Source organism: Trichechus manatus, unplaced genomic scaffold (genome assembly GCF_000243295.1).
Source record: "Trichechus manatus latirostris isolate Lorelei unplaced genomic scaffold, TriManLat1.0 scaffold00073, whole genome shotgun sequence".
In the NCBI taxonomy this organism is placed as follows: domain Eukaryota; kingdom Metazoa; phylum Chordata; class Mammalia; order Sirenia; family Trichechidae; genus Trichechus; species Trichechus manatus.
In genome coordinates, this window is record NW_004444009.1 from 11,676,177 (window position 1) to 11,700,592 (window position 24,416).

General features: G+C 39.5%; 1 protein-coding gene across 8 annotated transcripts in view; it reads left to right on the plus strand.

Moving 5' to 3' along the window:
* ST7L (suppression of tumorigenicity 7 like) overlaps positions 1 to 20,273 on the plus strand; it is a 107,692-nt gene extending 87,419 nt beyond the window's left edge. For 3 of the 8 annotated variants that reach the window (XM_023734922.1, XM_023734921.1, XM_023734919.1), the window contains exon 15: positions 2,631 to 5,699. In XM_023734922.1, the coding sequence (XP_023590690.1) occupies positions 2,631 to 2,809 (179 nt within the window). In that variant the 3' untranslated portion in view covers positions 2,810 to 5,699. Of the gene's footprint in view, positions 1 to 2,630; positions 5,700 to 19,293 lie in introns of those variants that run through there. The other 5 variants (XM_004380398.3, XM_004380401.3, XM_023734920.1 and 2 more) reach the window with 4 other exon arrangements.
* Positions 20,274 to 24,416: the final 4,143 nt, after the last annotated feature.

Genomic DNA, 24,416 nt, shown 5'->3' on the forward strand with positions numbered 1-24,416 from the left:
ACCAGACTTACTGGCCTGACAGAGACTGGAGAAACACTGAGAGTATGGCCATTGGACACCCTTTTAGGCCATTAATGAAGTCACTCTGGAGGTTCACCTTTTAGCCAAAGATTAGACAGACCCATAGGACAAAATGAGACTAAAGAGGTATACCAGCCCAGGGGCAAGGACTAGAAGGCAGAATGGGACAGGAAAGCTGGTGATGGGGAATCCAAGGTCAAGAAGGGAGAGTACTGACATGTCATGGGGTTGTTAACCAATGCCATAAAACAATATATGTACTAACTTTAATGAGAAGCTAGTTTGTTCTGTAAACCTTCATCTAAAGTTCAATTAAAAAAAAAAAAAACTGAGACAAGACAAAAAAAAAAAGAAAAAAAACCAAACCTGTTGCCGTCAAGTCGATTCCAACTCACAGTGACCATATAGGGCAGAGTGGAACTGCCCCATAGGGTTTCCAAGGAGTGACTGGTGGATCAAACTGCCAACCTCTTGGCACTGCACCACTTAACCACTGCGACACCAGGGCTCATTCTAATTCCGTATGGGGTGCTACTCGATTGCAAATTCCGGGAGGTAGGAGAAAGGGGTTATGCTTCCAGTTTTGTTTGATTATATTGAACGATCTTAGACTATTCTTTCTGTCTGTGGTAGAGTGAACAGATTTTTAATAACATGGAGTTCTAATACCCAGGAGTACTTAATGTTTTTTGTTTTTAATTCTCCTTCAACCTTGATATGACTTACAGCATTCTGGAATTTGCTTGTGAACCTCAGAAGTTCAGACTTGAACTATTCCCCTAGTTCACATAGCTTTTTAGTTGTCTTTTTTGTCTCCTGATAAATTTTTCTCTACAGGCCAGTGATGAAATTTGAACTTTAGTTCCAAGGGAGTGTTTCTGTACTAGTCATCCATTATATTGATGTATTAGCCAAACATTGACTGACAAACAAATCTGTAGAAAACTATCCAAAAAGAAATAATTAGGTCTCTCCTACAGTATAAAATCTTATATTTTAGGAAATTATCTTATGAAAGCTATGCAGTTTTCTACCTTTTAAAGTAGGAGTAATACTATTTATCTCTTCAAGTTTTTAGAAAAATCAAATGAGCTAATGTAAATTAAAGTACCTTGTAAACTGTAAAATGCTATGTAGTTTAATTAATATTATTAATTTTGCATCTCTCACAGGATAGCAATTATAGTAACTATTGGCATATATACGTGTGTGTTTCCAGTCTTCTCAAAGACCAGGGTTTGCTTCTCTTGATTTGCTAGAAGAAGTTGGCCTCTCATGGCTGAGGGGACAGGGAGGGTTAATGGGACTGCTGGTTTTTTGGGTGCTGAAAGCACAATGTTGCCTACAACCTCTAATGTTTCTAACTTAAAAAAAAAAATCAGTTCTGTCGTGCATTTACTTTAAACATGGCTCAAGGCTCTGGAAGTTTTCTGGATTTTAAATGAGTGTGGTTTTTGGTATAAACTTTCTGAATATAGTTTAAGACACATAAAAATACTGAAGGAAACTTAGGTGTGATCTTCTCTGTAAATTGTTATGTTTGAAAAAGTAAAATTTATAGCTGACCTTGATTCAGCATTGAATTAGTCATGCCTTACTTATGTAGGATATTACATCAGAAATTGCTGCATTAGTCTCCAGCCCTGAGTGGTCAACTTCCTGGACTAAATGAAGTCCCAGAATAACGCTCAGTGTAACCAATATTTATTGAGCACCTGTTGTGTGCCAGGCACTGTAATAGGCTCATCTCAGTCTAATTATTCAAGTATTCTTAAATTTCAAATAAGATGTAACAATTCAGAAAAAGAGGGTAAGAATGGTTGCACAACTTGAAGAATGTCATCAGTGTCACTGAATTGTACAGGCAGAAATTGTTGAAGTGGTGTATGTTCTGCTGTGTGTATTTTCAACAATACAACAAAACAAATAAGATATAAATATTTGAATACCAGTGGTATTGAAATGTCCAAACACTAGAAAAATAATATCTGAGTAAATGGGGTAAAGGAAGACAAGGGACTTAATTTATGGCCAAAATCCTAGAGCTTTGGTTTTCCAGTTCAGTTTTTATAGTACTCAGCGAAATAATACATATAGAACACTTATTAATAACTGGGTAAAATCATTAACTAATGGTTCTGGGAAATTGCCAACCACATGTCTGTCTCTTGATCTCTATACTAGACTGAGCTCCCAAAGAGCAAGAATTATAACAACTCACATTTATTAAATGCTTATAACGTTCCTCATAACAACTCCATAGCAACTTCTAGAGGGCTTAGCAACTTACTTAAGATCACACAGCTAATAAGTGACAAAGCTCTTTTTCAAAACCACCTCAGCATGACTTTACAGTCAGTGCTCTTTCCCAGGATACCATCCTGTTCCCAGCGCCCAGCCCAGTCATTGGGCTATATAGATATGCTGTTGATGCTCAAATAAATAATGGATAGCTTTCCTCTACCTTGCTTGGCCAGGGACTACTTGTTCTTTTTTTAAAAAATATTTTCCTTTCTAGTTTGTTAAAATTGATTTTATTTGAAAATACTAAGACTAGCTCACACTGTATTCTTGAAATAAAATCCATTTCTACCTTTTTTCCCTTGCAGCCTTTCATCATGTTTCTGTTTACCCAAAGAAGGAGCTTCCTTTTTTCATCCATTTCACAGCAGGACTGTGTTCTTCTACAGCAATGATAGCCCTTCTCACACACCAATTTCCTGAAATCATGGGTGTTTTTGCTAAAGCTGTAAGTATGATCTCAAGGACTTGTATAGAATATTTGTAAAACACACAAGAAACCATCTCTGATCTGTCTGTAGCGTAAACCAGTTAAATGGTGGGAGATATTTGTTAAGTAAATTACAGGAATTGTTTTATAAAGTTGCTGCCATAAATGTATCAAACATAAGTTTTTGGTAATTTGAGTTATACTTCTGTTGCTTAAAAGTTTCAAGAATACAGTGCTATAACATTATACATTTGTCTTTGTAGAGGAGTTTTGGTGGTAAACATAGCACTTGTTACTAGCTAAAGAATAATCCAACTCTTTTTACCATTAATGTATTTTCTTTGACTTTCTTTAAAAAGTTCTGTATTTTATAAACAAACCTTTTGATTTTTCCATTTAAATCAAATCATAACTTCTAAGGATTTGCAGAACTTTAAATTCAAGAGTGCACCTAGGATAGAGAATAAATAGGTAAGATGGTACATTTGCCCTGGGTATGGAATGTGCCTGTTTACTCAAAGGATTTCCCTGTTATTATATCTGCATATTCTTATTGACTTTCCCCCACCTTGGGTGTAGAACCATTATAGACCTTTGCTTTCATTTTCACTCTTTGGTTTAAACTGCTTCCCCATTTCCTGACCCAGGAAGTAGTTGAGGACTGATATTAGAGAGGGTATCCCATGATTATTTACTCATCTACAGAAACTTATTAATTAATGTACACTGGCTCAAAGTAAAATCACCAAAGATAATTCCCTTTTAGTCTTGAAGCCTTTTAAAAAATGTATCTTTCTTGCACATATTTCCATTTTTACCAGGTTAAAATCCACAGAGAAAAATGCTGATTTATTATATTTCCAAATATAAAAGCACTAAGATCCATAGGAAAAAATATAGCCCTTACGTGGTAATGTATTTTCTATATTTTTCTCTATATGCCTCCATTCTAGCTCCCTGCTTCCTCACAATTCTTTTTCCTGTCTTAAGGCCCACTCACGGGACAATTTATTTTGTGCCTTAAAGATTAGTTCGTTCTTCTGGCATCAGTGGTAAGAGCACTGGTTTCCCTTTTCCCTGGAGAGCACCTGGATAATGTGTTAAGTTGCCACTGGCTGTAGGCCTAAGAGTCTGAGACTGCAGTTGATTCTGGGGCAAGCTTCTGAAGAATGACTTTCCACTGTTGTTCAGGGAGTATAGATATTTGGGTTGGGAACTGACTTCTATTTCCTTTCAGTGTAAAAAATTTAATGATCACACCATAACTCTGTTGTTTGCAATGGTGATGACTGGGGAGTGCACCACAAACTGAAACGTCCTTACTGTGTAATCTGGCATGGGGAACAAATGGGCTAGAAAGGGAATCTCATCCATTTAACAGCTGGAAAAAAATGTGTAACTATGTATTTGAGATTACAGGGAAACAGTGAAAGAGATGGTTCTTGGATTTCTCTCAGGGTAGCAGAATGGGAACGAGGTGAAATAAAGCAAAGAGGTCTAGAATCTGGAATAGGTTGTAGCAATCGTTAGTAGTGGATTTCCATGAAGTACTGCCTAAAATTAATGTGGAGTGTACTCGCTCTGTGCACTATCCATCAGTGTTCGTATATAGGGCCTGCCTTTGCCTAAGAGATCATTAACGACAGCCTTTAACATTAGAACAGCCTTTAACATTAGATAGCACTCTTCTAGCAGAGTCTGAGAATGAATAATACCACATTTTAAAGTGGAAGCTTCTTTTTTAGATCAAAGTTATTAATTTACTGTCATTCTAGTTGATGAATAATAAACAGGTAATTTATTCACTATCTTTTGATATTTGTATAGTTGGTGGTGAGCCTGACTGTGAACTTTTACAGCTATATTTTATCTGTGTGGCCTTTACATGTGCATTTTAAATGCCTAAAAGCTAAGTTTTCATTGAAAGTACCTGCAGACTGATAATTGGTGTGCATCAGTTCCAAGGGTAGGCTCTATTTAAGAGTTAATGGAAAGTGATTATGGCATGGGCAGTCTCCAGCTTATAAACACAATGTATAAATGCCTCTGCATACAGACATATTGACAGCAAGGGAGCTAGATGCTCAAATTCTACTTCTTCACCACTTAAAGTGTGGTCTGTGGGCTAGGAGCATCACCATCAGCCAGGAGCTTGTTAGAAATACAGAATCTCGGGTACCACTCCAGACCTCCTGAATCAGAATCTGCATTTTAACAAGGTTCTCAGATGATCCTATACACACATTTAAAGCTTGAGAAGCCCTGCTCTCCTCTATCCCCAGTTTGAGGAATTTAGAACACCTGGATAGTGCCCATCTTATGAAGGTGGAAAAGGGGTAGCATTGCAGAGTGGTTATGGGCATAGACTCAGGAACCACACTGCTTTGCTTTGAACTCAGCCCTGACACTTACTGGCTGTGCAACCTTGGGTAAGTTACTTAATCTTTTCTACCCCTCATTGTAAAATGAGAATAGTACTACCTCATTAGTTTTTGTGGGGGTTAAATGAATTTGAAATATGTCAAGTGTTTAGACTGTGTCTGCCCATAATAAGTACTAGATGAGTGTTAGATGTTGTTGTCACTGCCATCATAGTCATCATCATCGTCCTCACCAAAGTGCAGCTACAGTGGGAAGCCCACCCCTTCATATTTGGAGCAAATATGTCCTAAGAGTAAACTCAAAAATGCATTTTCCCATAGAAATTATAGTATAAATGGTGATTAGCTGACATTTAAATGATACTATTAGAACTATACTTCTGATGCATTATGCATTATGTGAACCATAGAAAGGGGAAATATTTCAAGTTCTAGGCACTGGCAGACTGCCTTATAGAACAGAACCTATTGGTAACTTGCAAACTACCTATGTTAGAATTTTCAACTGAGTCAGGTATTTGATGACCAAGTAAACTAGAAAGCAATGAAGAATCTTCTATTTAGTAAGGGAAAGCAATTCAAGAAAATTTTCTAAATTTCTTCCATTGTTACTACTGTCTCTTCCTCACCTTATATCTTTTTGTATTAGCTCATGTGCTAGAGCAAATTCAATCTGAATTTATTAAAATACATTTGTTATAAAAATTGCTTTTTTGTGTGAAGCAAGGCATTGGAAATTAATGATTTTTAATAATTCTTACCGAACATCAGGTTTAGATAACTGGAAGAGAACAAACCAGAATGGTTAGTGGTTTAAGTGCCCCTTCTCCCTTCACCTGATATAAAGCTATATGGGGTAAGACTTTATTTTCAGCAGGTTATACTTTTTTTTTTTCCCCTGACTTTTCTTCTGGCTGAGATGAAAACCTAATCTGACATTAGACATAGAGCGATGGAAAAAAGTTGCATAAATCTCTGGAGATGTGGAATGTGCTGATATGAGAGCTGATATTCTCTAACGCCAGAATTCCTGAAAAAGGAAAAATTGCCTTTAAGTGGTAGGTCATTTTCTCACCTGCTTTGAAGCCTGCTGGGTTAAATATGAGAGTTCAGAGTAAGGGTAGCCAGCAAACCAACTGAACTGGAATCCGATTCTGCTTATCTGAAAGGAGCTTCTTTATTTCAGAGCAGCACTGCCCTCACCTTAGAGAACCAATCTTCGTCTACTCCTGGTCCCTTTCATTTCTCTCTTGCAAGAAAAGCTTTCTTAGTAAGGCTTGCGAGGGCATTATCACAACAGTGGAAAGACTAAAGGTGGTCTTTGGGGATTTGGGGATTTGAGCTTACTGGTGAATTCAGGCTTGTGGCATGTGACTTAAGTACTTTGAATTGAGAAGGGTGTTTGAATATCAATATTCCCTAGTTGGGTTTTAACTAAATAGGGCAGCCTTTGCAATGTTGGCAGAAAGGTATTATGGGTAAAGTCAGGAATCAAAAATCTTCCCAAATAAAATGTTCATTTCACTAAGGCAAAACTTTGTTGAAATTTGTTTCACTGAACACATATTGTAGCTGTACTAGGGTGGGAATGGGCCCTGTTTCCACATATTTCTACTAATCTTTATGTGGGAAAATGTGGTTGGACATGCCAGTGATGAATTTCTGAGCAACTCATAATTGGCTGGCTCCACTGTAACTAAGGCCTAACAATCTGCTTGATTAATTCTTTAAGGACTACATTAGCCAAGTTGCATGATTTCCAAAGATATAGAAGGTCAGATGTTACACTAACAAAGGACTTCTCTACAGAGTGTCTCACTGGGGTTTCTTCAGCCGCTTCCCAAAAATAATTAAATTTTTTCTCCCCAAGTTACTTTTTTTTTTTTAAAAAAAAAATAATAAGCAAATATAAATTCCAAGTATCTTTTACTAAATAGTGATCAAAACTGTTGGGAAGGTTTGCCCACTATTCTCATCATTTCTTCCAGGGCAAAGACAGTCTTCAGAACTAGGGGAGTTGACAGACAATTATAACTATATATTGATATATACCAGTAGAAAAAATAATGAATATGATTATTTTTAAGTTTCTAATTTTCCATTGTCATAACCAGTGACATGAAGTCTGTTCACAGATGAATAGTCTTTTTTTATATTCTCCATATGACTTCATTAATGCTAAAAACCTGTGATAGTTGCATACCTCTTTATTAAATATATAAGGCCACATTCAGAAATTAAACTGACAATTAAAATAAGTTTCTTTACTTAGTTTGAAAACAGATTTTTCAAAGTTGAGAGATTGCTTTAGAAGATCTGATAGTTTTAAAAACATTTGAATTGTAACTAAGCTTGTATTCCTGTAAAATGTTGTTCTGTAACATGTTATTTTCACAGTGCTTCATCTGAGGTGTTTCCCTGAAACTATCCAGAGACTAAAAATGAGCCAGTTGTGTGACAGATCAGAATTTTTAAATGTTTACATTTTTGTTTTCTGTTGTTGGTGCCTCTGAAGTCTTTATTTAGGCAGTCTAGCATATTCTTATTTTTATTTTCTTTATTAACGATGATATTTGTAGCAAGGGAGAAGGTGTTTCCTTCTTCCTGTAAGGGTATTTCTCATGCTTCATCCCCATTTCTCCCCTTCAGAAAGAACTAGACTGAGAAATATGTGAAATTGCTAAGGTTCTTATCCAAATTTTCTAAGTTCTGAACTCTTCTTTTCCAAGGAAAAAAGAGAAAAAAGGAATAAAAGTTAGGGCAATGTACTTTTTAATGCATGTCTGTATCCCTTCCGTAGGATTTAATTCTGTTTTGAAGTTTGTGGAAAGCACCCTTTTTTCCTATTAACATGTGTCTGTTAAGTATGAGTTCATAAAACCTCTCCTTGAATTTATTTGGATTTAGTTATTTATTTGTCAGTTTGTTGAACTGTGGTGGCTTGTGTGTTGCTGTGATGCTGGAAGCTATGTCACCGGTATTTCAAATACCAACAGGGTCACCCATGGTGGCAGGGTTCAGTGGAGCTTCTAGACAAGAGTAGGAAGAAGGACCTGACAATCTACTTCTAAAAAAATTGGCCAGTGAAAACCTTATGAATAGCAGTGGAGCATTGTCTGATATAGTGCCAGAAGATGAGCCCCTCAGGTTGAGAGGCACTCAAAATACAACTGCACATGTGGATGGAGTAAAGCTTTAAGGACCTTCATTTGCTGATGTGACATGACTCAGAATGAGAAGAAACACCTGCAGACATCCACTAATAATCAGAACGTGGAATGTATGAAGTATGAATCTAGGAAAATTGGAAGTGGTTAACAATGAAATGCTTGAAGATCGATATCCTAGGCATTAGCGAGCTGAAATGGACTGGTATGGGCCATTTTGAATTGGACAATCATATGGTCTGCTATGCCGGGAATGACAAATTGAAGAGAAATGGTGCCACATTCATCGTCAAAAAGAATATTTCAAGATCTATCGTGAAGTACAGTGCTGTCAGTGATAGGGTAATATCCATATGCCTACAAGGAAGACCAATTAATATGACTGTTATTCAAATTTATCTGCCAACCACTAATGCCAAAGATGAAGAAATTGAAGAGGTTTACCACCTTCTGCAGTCTGAAATTGATCAAACATGCAATCAGGATGCATTGATAGTTACCGGTGATTGGAATGCAAAAGTGGAAACAAAGAAGAAGGATCAGTAGTTGGAAAATAATGGCCTTGGTGATAAAAACAACACCAGAGATCGCATGATAGACCTTTGCCAGACCAACAACTTCTTCATTGCAAATACCTTTTTTCAGCAACATAAATGGTGACTGTACACATAGACCTCTCCAGACAGAATACACAGGAATCAAATGGACGACATCTGTGGAAAGAGACAATGGAGAAGCTCAATATCATCAGTCAGAACAAGGCCAGGGGCAGAACAGACCATGAGTTATTCCTATGCAAGGTCAAGTTGAAGCTGAAGAAAATTCAAACAGGTCCACAATAGCCAAAATATGACCTTGAATGTACCCCACCTGAATTTAGAGAGCATCTCAAGAATAGATTTGACACATTGAACATTAATGACTGAAGACCAGGCCAGTTGTGGGATGACATCAAGGACATCATACATGAAGAAAGCAAAAGGTCATTAAAAAAACATAAAGAAAGAAAAGACAAAAATGGATGTCAGAAGAGACTCTGAAACTTGCTCTTGAGCACAGAATAGCTAAAGCAAATAGAAGAAATGATGAAGTAAAGGAACTGAACAGATTTCAAAGGACGCTCAAGACAGAGTAAAGTATTATAATGAAATATGCAAAGACCTGGAGATAGAAAACGAAAAGGGAAGAACACGCATAGCATTTCTCAAGCTGAAAGAACTGAAGAAAAAACTCAAGCGTCAAGTTGCAATATCAAAGGATTCTATGGGCAAAATATTGAATGAAGCAGGAAGCATTAAAAGAAGATGGAAGGAATACACAGAGTCACTGTACCAAAAAAAAATTGGTTGACATTCAGCCATTTCAGGACATAGCATATGATCAAGAACCGATGGTACTGAAGGAGGAAGTTCAAGCTACACTGATGGCATTAGTGAAAAACAAGGCTCCAGGAATTGACAGAATACCAACTGAGATGTTTCAACGAAGGGATGCAATGCTGGAAGCGCTCACTCGTCTGTGCCAAGAAATTTGGAAGACAGCTAGCTGGCCAACTGACTGGAAGAGATCCATATCTGTGCTCATTCCAAAGAAAGGTGATCCAACAAAATGTGGAAATTATCAAACAATATCATTAATATAACACACAAATAAAATTTTGCTGAAGATCATTCAAAAATGGTTGCAGCAGTACATTGACAGAGAAATGCCAGAAATTCAAGCTGGATTCAGAAAAGTACGTGGAACCGGGGGTATCATAGCTGATGTCAGATGGATCCTGGCTGAAAGCAGAGAATACCAGAAAGATGTTTACCTGTGTTTTATTGACTGTCCGAAGGCATTCGACTGTGTGGATCATAACAAATTATGGATAACATTGCAAAGAATCGGAATTCCAGAACACTTAATTGTGCTTATGAGGAATCTGTACATAGACCAAGAGGCAGTCATTTGAACAGAACAAGGGGATATTGCATGGTTTAAAATCAGGAAAGGTGTGCATCAGGGTTGTATCCTTTCACCATACTTATTCAATCTGTATGCTGAGCAAATAGTCTGAGAAACTGGACTATATGAAGAAGAATGTGGCATCAGGGTTGGAGGAAGACTCATTAACAACCTGGGATATGCAGATAACACAGCCTTGCTTGCTGAAAGTGAAGAGAACTTGAAGCACTTACTGATGAAGATCCAAAGACTTCAGTGTGAATTACACCTTAACATAATGAAAACAAAAACCCTCACAACCGAACTAATAAGCAACATCAGGATAAACTGAGAAAATATTGAAGTTGTCAAGGATTTTATTTTACTTGGATCCACAATCAACACCCATGGAAGCAGCAGTTAAGAAATCAAATGAGGTATTGCATTGGGCCAGTCTGCTGCAAAAGACTCCTTTAAAGTGTTGTAAAGCAAAGATGTCACTTTGAGAACTAACGTGCACCTGATCCAGGCCATGATATGTCCAGTCGCCTCATATTCATGTGAAAGCTGAATAAGGAAGACCGAAGAGGAACTGATGCCTGTGAATTATGGTATTGGCAAAGAATATTGAACATACCATGGACTTCCAGAAGAACAAAGAAATCTGTTTTGGAAGAAGTACAGCTAGAATGCTCCTTGGAAGTGAGGATGGTGAGACTTTGTCTTAGGTACTTTGGACGTTATCAGGAGGGACCAATTAGTGGAAAAGGACATCATGCTTGGTAAAGTAGCAGGCCAACAAAAAAGAGGAAGACCCTCAAAGAGGTAGATTGACACAGTGCCTGCAAGAATGGGCTCAAACACAGAAACAATTGTGAGGATGGTGCAGGATAGGACAGCATTTTGTTCTGTTGTACATAGGGTCGCTATGAGTCTGAATCAACTCGATGGCACCTGACAACAACAGCACATTGAATCTTAACCTTTTCTCCCTTAAAGTGAAAGTCTCAGTGCCAGAGTTTAGGACATCTTGTCGCTAACTGCTACTAATATATTTATTACTTACTCGTTAGCACTTGGGGCAAATGGACTGCATAGCAGTTTTTAGAAGAGCTGTGCTTAGATATTGTTGAAGTAAATTGCTCTTTCCAGACCCATTACACTAGTCATATTAGACCTCACATTAGGAAACATAATGTTTTAGGAAAAATCTTTGTTTTTTACTGACCCAGCATAGCCCTGTAAATGGAGAGAATAATGGGATACAAAAGAAAACGATAATCTTGAGGAATAGTTTTTAGCTTTTTTCTTGAGTGAAGTTTTGTTCCCTTCTACCACCAATTAAATTTCTAATGTTCAAAAGATCTCAGTTAGTAAGAATGCTTAATATATTACATTTCTAAACCAGGAGTAGCTTGGACTTCAGTTAGTTCTTCCCTTTTTTAAGAGTTTATTATTAAATTCTCATTTATTCTTACCAGAGCCATAGGAGGACAGATTGTCATCTCCAGTATTATAGATGGGGACGTTTCAGTTAGCAAAAGTTGAGCAATTTGTCTAAAATCACACAATAGATAGCCTATTTTCATTATGATGTATGCTTAATTTCAGTAATATATAACTTTACAACTTCACAAATACTAAATTTCAAACCAAATATAGTAATGCTGAGGATATAGCATGATGGAATGATGATAGTCAAGTGGCTTTGCTAGAGAAGTCTTCCTGCAGGAGATGAATTTGCAGAATTTTAAATGAAGGGGCAGATATGGATTGTCAGAAAAATAGAAATGGTACTTACGTTGGAGGAATGCTTACTGCAAAGGCAAAGATGTCAGTAGACAATTAAGCTCCCTAGGGAACTCGCCACAGTCTAAGCCTATTTGATGAACTCTGATGCTTTGAAATCAAGGATTTACCTTCTCTTCTCTCTTTTTCAGACTGGTTCACTCCAATTTCATTCCTGTTCATGCTAGTTAACCACCTAAAAAAGACTGCTGTTTGGTTATTTACATCACATACTAACATAACTGTATAAAGGACTTTAGCCTCTCTAACTGCCTTAAAGTGTACAGTAAAACTAAAGACACTTATAGACACTGATTTGTAATGATTCAGAGGGAATTTGATTGACTCTCTGAAATGTTGAAAGAAAGGAAGGGAGGAAGGAAAGAAGGAAAGGTTTTAATAGAAAGTATAAATGTATACTTATGTCTCAACACCAGTCTTCTTTCAAAATCAGAGGTCAAGCTTGTGAAGGATTATAGGGGAAAGTTTAATTGAACAGAATGAGCTTTTGGTCTAAAATATCATAATTCGTAATTTTTTTTCTAAAGTAGAAATTTTAGGTAGGAGATGTACTTACAGTAGTTGTATCAGTAGGTAGGAAACTTGGGTGTGTTCTTTAATGCTGATGAGGCTTCAATAAAAGGTTGAGTTTTAATGGCATTCTTTCTTTGGGGAAAAAATAATCTCTCTTAATTCTATAATCTGCTAACTGAAAGGTTGGCAGTTCGAACCCACTAGCCACTCTGTGGGAGAAAGATGTGGCAGTCTGCTTCCGTAACGATTTACAGCCTTGGAGACCCTATGGGACAGTTCTGCTTTGTCCTATGAGGTCACTGTGAGTTGAAATTGACTCAACAGGAATGGATTTGGTTTGGTTGGGTAATTCTATAATAACATTAAAATTGCCTTAAGTCCATCTCTACAGTGTTCAGCTTCAAGGAAAGAAATTATTTGGATTTCAGGTGATACTCAACAAAATGAAAAGAACTGATATTCAGACATTTCAGACCACATAATCACCCTCTGATCTTATTCTGTAACTTATGCATTCTAGAAATAAAACGTATATGTACTGTTCAAAGTATAGAAACAGGCTGTCATTGCGTATAACCAATGTGACATTCAGAGAAAGAAGCAATTTTTAGGAGAATATAAGAAGGGAGCATATTCTCACACTCTTTGTTAGGAACATGCCAGCTCTTGACCTCATCTATTCAATATCTTAGACTCCCAGTTTCTTTCAAGCTTTTACTACCAGGTAGCGGCAGCTTTACAATTAAATTTTAATCCCTCAGTGTTGTTAGACTCATATCTAGAGTACAGCCACAGCTGTTCTTGGCAGGCAAATACATTGCTGTTTTTTTCTCCAGTCACAGTGAGATAGAAAAATGTTCTCTGGCTGGGGTGTGGATGAAGGCGCTTTACTAATCTTACACATAACTCAGCCTTGGTTGCTGGGGTACACAAAGTTGAAACTTTACCCTCTGATAAAATTCAGCTAGATTTTTTATTTACTTGACTCTGATCCCTTTGGGATTTTAGCCCTTATTGGGAACCCAGGGATTCTTATTCAGCTGAGCCCTGGCTGTGAAGATTTTTCTTATTAATTTGCTCTTGGTGTATCTTAGCTATTGTAATGCTGCCTTAAAAAAAAAAAAAAAACTACACACAAACACACAAAACTACTAGAACATGCAGTTCAGAGAGTCCTGGATACTCTAAAAAGATTCTTCTTTCTATATTGGTTAATTGAATGGAAGGGCTCCAGTAGGGCTTATCTTAATTTGTTTTCAAAGTTTAGGTTTTTAAAAAGCCTCAGCATTTAAAAATATGGTGACTATTGTTCTATAACATACTATAAGTCTTTGAGGTTTGAATTTATTGTATTAACATGTTACTACTAATGGATTTATTTATTCCTTCATTCAGTAAACAAACATTTATTAGGCACTTTTATGAAATATAAAATGCAGTCCTTGCCCTCAAATAGCTCATAGTCTAATGGTGGGGGGTTTCAGACAGGCAAGAAGATGTATTAGTGTAAGGTAGAGGCTAATACCACAATCAATTAGTTTATCCTAGTATATTCATTCATTTGACTAGAAGTGACTGATGAGTTATTTTCAAGTGCCTCACACAAGATTTAGGGACCCAAAAAGTCAGTGTGGACTCACAGAGGATTCTTCCTTTCTGAAGAATTTATTTGGCTAGATTCCTTTCAGTTTAACAAAGGGAGTTAGAAACAGGTTTTATAATTTTATCCTTTTTAAAATATGCAACATAGAGGACTTTCATTTTTACACTCAACCGGCTGAAGTTCATGTTTTTATGAATAGTGGTATTCATTATAATTTTTTATCTGAATACTTAGAACTTACCAAAAAATGAAGAGCTTCACAATTCAAAATTATAAGAAATATCTTGCCTCAGATTCACATAGTAACTGCCATAAAACAAATGCCTCTCACACTCATTTTCATCTTCCTATTTCATATTTTCTCATTACTTGATACTGACAAATTAATAAGGACTAAGGGCTGTTTTGGTTTTGAAAGGGAAATAGTGTGATGTCATTGTGAAGTAGAATAGAATAGCAATAGTTAGGACTAAAATTACTTGGCTCTGTGGATGTGAAAGAATGGGAAAAAGCCACCTAGAATTTCCCAGAGCCCACGTTACTATCCAAGTTGCATCCTGCAGTCACTGATCCTGAAAATAGGCATATACCATGTTAATTTAAAAGAAAAAAAAAAAGATATTGAGATAAGACACTAAAATATGGTTCCTTTGCCCTCTCCTCCAAGCTGAATTTTGCATCCTTGACAATTCTGCCTCTTTACAGAGGGGGCTACCAACATTATATTCTCTCTAACTGAAAAAAATTTCTTATCCTTACTGGTCTGTCTCAGTCAAGGAACTGGATCGTTCAGGATATGACCTTGGAATATTTTTAAATAGGCATAGAAACTGTCCTCAAGGAGTTTATACTCTTAGGCATATAATCAATAAATACGGTAAAATGATGAAAGCATATGGAGCAGAAGAATAGGCCCAAGGTTTAAGAGAGGGTTGAAGAGTACTGATTTAACTCGGTGTGCCAGCAGAAGAAGGGAAGTGGGCTGATTTGAACAATTTTTGAGGCAGAAGACGGAGGCTCAGGCTTTGAAAAAGAATTTACTGGCGATCATTACTCCTCTAGGAATCCATATGAGCTTGCCATATCTAGTGGAATAAGCAGAGAATATAAATCTTCAGGATAGTTAGATGCATCTTTCAGTTCAGAAGTCTGATTTGTAACATACTGGTAGGGAGGCACATAGATGTTTCGGGGTTGTAAGGAGACCACTCTCATCTATTCACCTGTGTTCCTCTTTATACTAGCAACTGTGTCTCCTAACATTAGGTCTCCAGAGAAAGACTTAAATAAACCCCAGCCCCCCTGAGTTCCTACAAAGCTACCACCTACTCCCATAGGACTTGGAAAGAGATAACAAACACAGTTACTTAACATTTTTTCTCTGGACTTTTATCTTTTGGATGGCATTGAGAGTAACCATATCTCTTGTTTGGCCTCAAACTCCATATTGAATTTTTTTTTTAAATTGCTTTTGAGCAAAAACTCTTTTCCCTGGTTGCTTAACCAGTCATACAAGTTGAGACTTCTGTCTCTTTTATAATAGCTGCTCTGGGAGAACAGATGAAAAATAAGAAGTCAGTTAGATATTTTATGAGTATTGAAATCCCTTCCATTCAGAAGTGTAAATAAAATAACCAGCATGAGCAATCAGCTTATGTCAGATTCCATGGGTTTATGTTACATAGGAAAATTATAGTGCAACCTGAAACATGCTTCTTAATGAATTCATAGTGGTGTCACAGTTGAACGTAAACCCTTGAGCTCTTCTTTTGTGAAGGGTTTCAGAAATCACCTTTTATAAAGTGCCTTGGGGAGTGGAGAAAAAGCTAAGATGATACCAACAAATGCTATCACTGTTAAGTGGCTGCCTCCCTTCCAGCACCAAATTGTGCCAGCTGAGTAAAGCAGAAATCCAGGACACTACTCACCTTTTGGCTTATTCAATGTTCATAAAAAAATAGTCTCAGTGCCACACTGAGGGAGACCCACAATCCAATATTTTTTTTCTAAGAGTGGCACCAGGAAAGTGCTATGGAAGAACAGGGTTGCCCTTGTGGGTTTTGTCCTCAGGGTGCTGGGAAAGTTCAGTTAGGAAGTATGACAGAAGCCCAATTAGACAGCTGTTTTTACCTTCAGCAAATGCAAGAAGCCAGAGATCTAACAGGTCATGAAATTGGAATTTCTCTCCTGTCTTTGGCTGCTGCTCCAGCACCCTGTAGTACATAGGAACTATCTCCTCATTTATTAGCAAACTGGTTTTGCAGTCCCTAAAGCTCTTTTCCAGCTCTCCTCCTATTCACTATGGCTAGCCACAAAAGTCCAGTATACCAACTTGAATATAGAGGACCAGTCAGGGTTTAAGGTTGGTAATGAGGGAGAGAAGCATGTATTTTCTATTTTAAATTATTCCTTTTTCACATTCTAATTTCTTAAGAGGTTGGCTTGATTCTGTCAGCTTTGAGGCCTATAAAAAAAACAGTTGCCAATGAGTCGATTGCAACTCCTGGTGACCCCATGTGTTGCTCCATAAAGTTTTCAAGGCTGTGACCTTTTGAAAGCAGATCACCAGGCCTTTCTTCTGAGGTGCCTCTGGATGGGTTTGAACTGCCAACCTTTCCTTTAGTACTCCAACACTTAACTGTTTCCACCACATAGGGACTCCTTTGGGCCTGTAACCCACTGCCATCAAGTCGATTCTGACTCATAGCAACCCTATAGGATAGAGTAGAGCTGCCCCATAGGATTTCCAAGGCTGTAAATCTTTACAGAAGCTGACTGCCACATCTTTTTCCTGCAGAACAGCTGGTGGGTTCAAACCGCCTACCTTTCCGTTAGCAGTCGAGCACTTACGCACCGCACCACCAGGGCTCCTTCCTTTGGGCCTATAGGCCTCCATTAATTCATTAAAGTTCTGGATAGGATATTTGATATATTCTTACTTAGCTCAGGACCTCAAATGATAGGGAGCTGTGTAGTTAATGATACTTAACATTTTGTTAGGCTTTACCATATACAGACCTCTTTTAATGCCTGTATCTATAACAGATGAACTCATCCTTGTGCTTTCCCATAGGTGCCTTGGTGTTTGTTGACAGATCAAGATGCTGTGTGGCTGTATAGGGGACTGTGTACCATTTGAGCATTTAGGCATATGCAGTTACCTTGCATTATTTAAGCCTTGATCTCAGCATTCTAGTTTCTCTGTATTCCCTTGTGTATACAATATGTACTTGCTTGAAATTCCTTATATATTGCTTGCACATTCTTGCCTCTAAGTTTCAGCACATACCAGTTCTTTCTATTTTAAAATCCCTTCCCTTAACTGCCCTCAACCAGTCCATGTCTTACCTTTAAAAATCCAACTCAAAAGTCACCTCCTAAGAAAGCCTCCAATTAATCTCATTTATCTGATGCCTTTCTTTTGAGACTTCTCAGTAGTTTCTACTCAGGTACTTAAACTGTTTTATTTCTTTGTAATTGTTGCTTCTGTACATTGTCACCCGATAAACATAATGATTCTAGGAATGATGATTCTCCTCCATCCCCTTGCCTTTGCTTATTATACACAAACATTTTGAAGGCCTACTGATGGCCTTTTTAATTTCCCCAGAGTTCTAGTCCACCTTCCATTCCCTTCCCCTTTGCTTCTTAGTTACATTCCTAGAGAAACAGTGCAGTATGTTCAGGGCTTGGCCTTCACCCCAGCATGTGTGTGGCAGCCTGCTGAACAGGTCCCTACAGTTGGGAAGCATTTAACCCTTAAGTTTGACTTAATCTCTGCATTCTATTCTGATACTTTCAAGAAGCAGACAAGAGACCAGGAGTGGATACAGAGATGGGAGTAGGGAAATTTCCACTGAAAGCCAAGGTATCTTTTTCCTTCCCTTTTACACAAGACCTATGAAGCTGCTGCCGTCAGCAGCTCACCCGACACTCTCCTGACCTGCCTCTTTTCCAGGAGTCAGGGTTAGTTTAAGAAAAAGCCTCTTGCTAGAAGCCATGACCTCGTACTTTTATCCCCTCCATCTGGTGTGCGGCCTCATGGGGCTGTGCTGCTATGCAGGAGATGAGCAATGGAATTCTTTAGATGACGACTTCTGAGCCCACATGCGGAGGCAGTGGGGGTGGGGAGTAGTGAGAGCCAAGATCGATGGACCAAAAAAGTAAGATTTGCTCTGAGAGAAATCCTGACTATAGGTAGACTATTTTCATGAGGTGTTCTTCCCCTAGCTCAAGCGGGGGCCCAGATCAGGGAGCTGCAGCATCCCAGGTCTTTGATTGATGAACATGGTGTTCCTGCAGCTTTCACTTCTGCCTTCACAGTCGGGGTGCAGGAGTGGGGTAGGTAGGGCTTAAGCTGTCTCTAATGGAATGCATTCCAGGATTGAACAGGGAAGGGTTCCCCTTGCATAGACCATCTCTTGGAGCTGCTTTTTCTGTCTTGTGCCTAAATAGAGGTCCAGAATGGGGATGGGAGGAGGGGTTGAGAGCGGCAAGAAGTTTTGATTAAGTTGAAATCTGTTGTCTGCTACCTCATCTTGCAAGGGTCTCTCTGCAGGGTAGACTCTCCCTTGCCTTGGTGTAGATGACTTGCTTGTATCAGTTTGTGGTCCCAGGACCTTTACTAGGCCATGAGTAGGCATCTGGCCCTGTAATAGAACTATTTCTTAGCACTGTCATTCCCTGTTCTTACTTTCCCAACCTAGAGGTTGACATCATTTTTAAAAAGAGTGAAGCCTCAAAAGAAATTCTGATATATACTTTTAAAAGCCCAAAGCCTTATTAATTTCTGCTCGTGGCTTCTCGTGACTTTCTACTCTGTCCACACATTTAACACCACTTTAAAAAAAAAAAAAAACTAGATAACATTTTAAAAATTTTAATGTAAATCTGAAGGAAAAAAGAAGGAATAAAAAGAACTAGGATCCAGAGTTGATTAAATGTAGAATGCTTTGTATAGTGATCGTTTGGTGGTGGTGGTGGTGGTGGTGGTGGTGGCAGAAATGGCATAAAGGGGATTTGTTGATGAGGTTAGTGAAGGCCTAGTCTGCTCCTTCTGTAAACTGTGCTCAAATACTCTCTCCTGGTAGTGCTAGAACTCCCAGAGGGCTTGAACATTTTGTATCAATTTCTGTTCTGAAGGTGCTGGGACTCTGGCGCCCCTAACCCTGGGCATCCTCGGTCTTTGAGGAGAGTACACAAGATTTGAAGTCAGAAGACCTGGGTTTGAATTCTGACTGAGCCTCTCACTGTCCGTGTGACCTTGGACAAATCACTGAACCTCTCTGAAGAGCATCTATAAAATAATAAGAATCCCTACCTCACAGGGTTGTTGTGAGGATTGTGTATATGCTAAGGCACTTTGTAAACCAAAAAGCTTTTTATGAATATCATTGTTATTCTTGGGGAACCCCAACCTTGGAAGTTGTCAAGCTGTGGATTAAACTGTCTTCCTTTTTTCTTCACTCAGCCTAGCCTTTCTGTTTTTGGTCAGACCCATTTACAGGGGCTGGTGGTGGTGAAGTAAAGTTACTAGAATTCAGCAACTTTGGTCAAGGAGCGAGAATACCCATGTCCAGCTGCTTCATCCACAGATTCGTAAGACAGAAGTGGAAATGAGCAAAAACAGTGTTTAAGCCAAGATAGTTCAGATTTAGGGGACTAAAGGAAGGATGCTTGCCTTGCTTTCTCAAATCCAGAATGGGTAATACCTCTTAAGAAATGAGGAATAGCCCCAAAGATGCTCAGAGATAATTTAAACCCTGAGTGGAAGTAGGAAAATGAATTTATGAACCACCTCTCTCTGTCCCTTTGACCTTTGGGGATATTACTGATACCCACTGGCTATTGCCTGCAACCTGCCCACCACCCAAAGAGAATAAAAGCTTCTGGAAAAGCTCAGTTTAGTGCTGCAACATGACATATTTACCCTAGTAAAACCATTGCTTGCTCTCCTCCAGTGCCTCTTTCTTGTGATCATCCCTGGAACCCAAAGGTATTGTTTCCTAACCTAGTAAGAGTTAAAAACAACAACAAACCAATCATGTGGAGCGGCAGGTTCGGTAATTTTACCTCGTGCCAGTTATGGGGGACTGCTCCACCATCAATACCACAAGGGGCACACACCTCAGTATCTCCCAGCATAATAAATCAGCCATGTGAAGTTGTAGGGTCTCAGCCACTCTACTTGGGTGGTAATTCTCCACTCTTCTCTTCTCTCCATGCCCTTCCTTCATCTTTGCCCCCTCCACTCCCCAGGGGAGTACCCATCCCCAAACCAAACATCTGTCTGCATGTTGATAATGTAACATTGTAACATTCCTTGGGCCCCTGTTGGTATGGTGTTAGAAGGCTTTTATTGTTGGGGAGAGGGAGGATGGCTACAATTCCTATGCAGCCTGAGAGAAGCTATGTGTGTGTCCATATATGTGCACCCGATATGTGTATGTGTATACCGATGGTTGTACGCAGCTGGTGGGAAAAGGAAGCATCTCTTTGTTTTCAAACATTGCTTCAAAGATGCCCACCACCCCGCCCCCGTAGCAGCAGGCAGTTCCCATGTGGAGGGTGGGGGCAGAGGCCTCCGCCAAGGCCATCAATAACCAGGTGTGAGCTACAGGTCTCTGTGTAATGTGAAGCTCTCCCGTATTTCATTTCTGCACCCAGGGGGCGGCTCTGCAGGATTGCTTACGGAGAGCTCTGTGTCTGGCACCTCTCTCCACAAGGCCCAGGCGCCCAGGGTCCCACCGACCTGCCCAGGAATGCATCGCATTGTTCTCTGGTGCTGTAATTTGGCTGAGGAGCTAGGCTGACGGCCTCCAAGGGAAAAGAAACATACTCTCCCTGACGCCCTCCCGTTTCCCCAGCTAGGTTGGACTTCTGCTCTGTGACCGAGGGTATTTAAATAAAAACCTCATAAAGGATGAGGAAAAAAATCCTGATTATCTCTCTTCTGTTAAGCCATGTTGAAACCCATGTCTTGAATGGGTCTGAGAATTTGGCAAAGGACTTAGTGGTGTTATTGCTAAGGGAGGTAAAGAGAAAGAAGAAATTACTCTCTGAAATAGGGAGGAATAGAAATGAGGCAGTGAGCGTTCATGGGTCAGCTCTACAAGACTTTTTGCAAATAGACCTGCAGGGCCAGGCAATGTTTGATTCTTTTAATTTATCCGAAGTCCCTGATTTCATTTTTCCAGCATCACTCTAAGGAAGAATGTGGATTAATGCTATTATTCAGGGCTGATAATAATAAAGGTTGGCTCTTACCTGCAGGGCTAGGTTTAGGCTGGCATCCTTACTTTTAAGAGAAACTGACTACAGGCTGTAGCTGACGTACTTCAGTTATGTGCCTTCTTTAAAAGATTCTAAGATCCTTAAAGGGTAGAGATCATGTCTTTAACTTTGTATCCAAACAGCACATACTGCAAGGCATTATACCTAAATATTGTTAAATCTTAAAAGAAATGAGAAACAACAGGAAGGAGTGGGAGAGAGGGAAGAGGCTAAGAGACAGCTGATCAGAGGGACAGACCTCTGTGAGTAGAGGAGGTATGGGAAAGGGAGACATTAGAGGGAGAGTACAGAAGTAGCAGCAGAACTAAGTAGAGCCCAGATTGCACCAAATAAAGTTCTCATTTTGTTGCTTGTTCTAAATAAATTAGTTTCTGTTTGTATAATGCAGAGTGGATGCCAGTTGTCTAAAGCCAATCGGAATGTAGAGGCAAGCAAAAGACTAAGAAGATAAATTAATTGCTTGGCCATCGTCCCTTTTCAGGGCCACAGAGCCTCTGTAACACGGCTTAAATGGACCTGCTATCTCTTGCTATCCACCTCACTTTTAAAATTTCTCACCCTCTGGACAGCTTGCTGTTCTCTTAACAATTTATAGGAACTGCCAAACTTGGGTCTTTGTGAGCTAGAATCTGGAGCCCAGAGGAAAGCAGAACAGTATGAGATGCCAGAAGAGGCCCACTTCCTTCCACAGGGTGAGACCCAAACATCATAGAATAGGTAATAGAACACAGGTAGATTTAGGCTGACTTGCTGTGGAAAGCCTATACCATCATTTATGTGGTAAGCTTGATGTTTTTATAAGAGCAGGGGCTGCCTGGGACCTGAGGCTCTTCCCAGTGGCTTGGCATATGAGGTAACACCCTTTTGTAAATCCATTCAAACCTATTTTGAGTTCAGACTGACCAAGAACCTCATATCCCCATTACCCTAAAGCTCTCTTCTTCTTAATCCCAGCTCAAGTTGTTAGAAGCTCTTCTCTTCTCCTTCCATTTCCCCCTCCCTAATCCTACCATTGGCTCATCAGTTATCCAGTTAACTCTATTCTGCAAGGAAGACATTCCCCCCGCCTGACTCACTCAGTCCCGTTTCTCCACAGGAATCCCCTCACCGCAGACCACAAGGGCCCTGACTAGCTCATGTTTTGTGTTAATGGATGTGAAACTGGAGCAAACCCCCTCACCAAAAGAAAAACCACTCTCAACTCTCCCACACAGGTCTTAGCAGGTTATACAAATATTAGTCCTATCATCCAAATAAATCTGCCCCCACTGCCCAGAGCTATGGCTCCCCCATCCTCCTGCTGCCTGTGCAGAGTGAAGCTGCTCCACAAACATGTGAGGACCCCAAGGGATGTTGGAGAGGAACTTGGAAAAGGAAATCGGGGCCTATATGCAGAATTCCTTGTGTAGGCCCCTTAATCTACAACCTGCTTTCAATACTTTATAGTCCCAAATTGAAGGGTCCTAAATAGGTCAGGATGGGCTAGACCAATCAGGAGCTTTGGTGAGAGTATCTGTTGGCTGGAGTTTGGGGCATAATTAAAACTTAATAGCTGAGATAGATTCTTTCCCTTATTTACAGATGAGAAAACTGACACTCAGAATTTAACTATCTTGCTTAAAGTATTAAAAACACTAAATGGCATACCTGTAATTTTAACCCAGTTCTGTTATAACTGCACATTTCTACACCAGTCTGCTCCTTTTTAATATCAATGAGCAAGAGACAACCACCGTCCAAGACACATAAAGTAAGACATCTAGGTTTTTGGGACTCTATGTCCTACCCCCTAACTTACTAAGTTGGCTACCTCTGGAGACTCCACTACTGCAAGCCTAGATAAGCAATGGGTAGAAGGAAACCCCCCACTACTTGAGCCAAATGTGGAGTGGACATTAAAAAACACTAAGACTCGGAGAGTTACTAAATAAAGATTTGTTGAATAAATGGGGGAAGGCTGCCTTCTAAGCTATTCACCACTTTGGCCCAAGCCCCAGTTCTTCCCTCCATAGTCACTGGCTTTTGCTCCCAGCGTCAAAGGCTAGAATCCTCTCCTAAAGAACTACCAAAGCCCAAGATCCCTACCTCCCTAGTGTACGCTAGTGCCTCATGTGAGCCTTGAGATCAGGCCTGCTCACCCTCTCCCACCCTCCACGAGTTTCATATCTCTTACACACTGTTTTCCAAACCTGGCTGACCACCAGAATAACTCATAGAAAGTAAAAAAATAAATAAAATAAAAAATCCCAAGGTCTAGCCCGACTTAGTAGATTACTACCTCCCAGGAGTGTCCCAGGGTATTCTAATGATGTTAGGCTTGAGAACCACTGCATGCCACCACATGTTTTAACAGGCAGCAAGTAAGCAAAAGAGGCAGTGCTGTCTGATACAGGCTGAAAAAGAGAGAGAGAGATTGGGAAAGAGTGTGTTTTTGCGTAGTTATATAATTTTTTTCCCTACAAAACACAGCAGTTTATAAACATATGAGCATGTGAATGGACCCTTGTCCACTATGGCTAACTCTTTTTGGCAATCCCAGGCTCTTGATAATGGAAGAATTTTGTAGCCTAAGGGTTTCCTTCAGGGTAAGAGGCAGTCTACTCAAACTGATTCAAGGGAAGGGACATGTGGTTTCATCTCTGTCCTATCTACTCTCAGCCAGGTAGGAACAAAAAGGAGCTCTCTCCAGGAATCCTTCCTCTTACACACACAAGAGGTGTCAGGAAGCCAAGGCAAGAAAAAGGGAAAATGAGTCTTGACTAGGTGCTTTAGTGCAACTCATATCACTCTGAAGACCCCCTACCTCTTCCACTCTCCCTTCTAACCTTTAGAGGGGGGAATCGGGGAGCCGCTCAATTCCTTACATCCTCTGTCAACTCCTTCCCAGGACTGAGGAAACAGCCAGGGCACCAGGGTCCCTCTGGACCACTCCCCAAGTCCTTAAATAGAAGCTGTAGCAGCCCAGGGTTGAG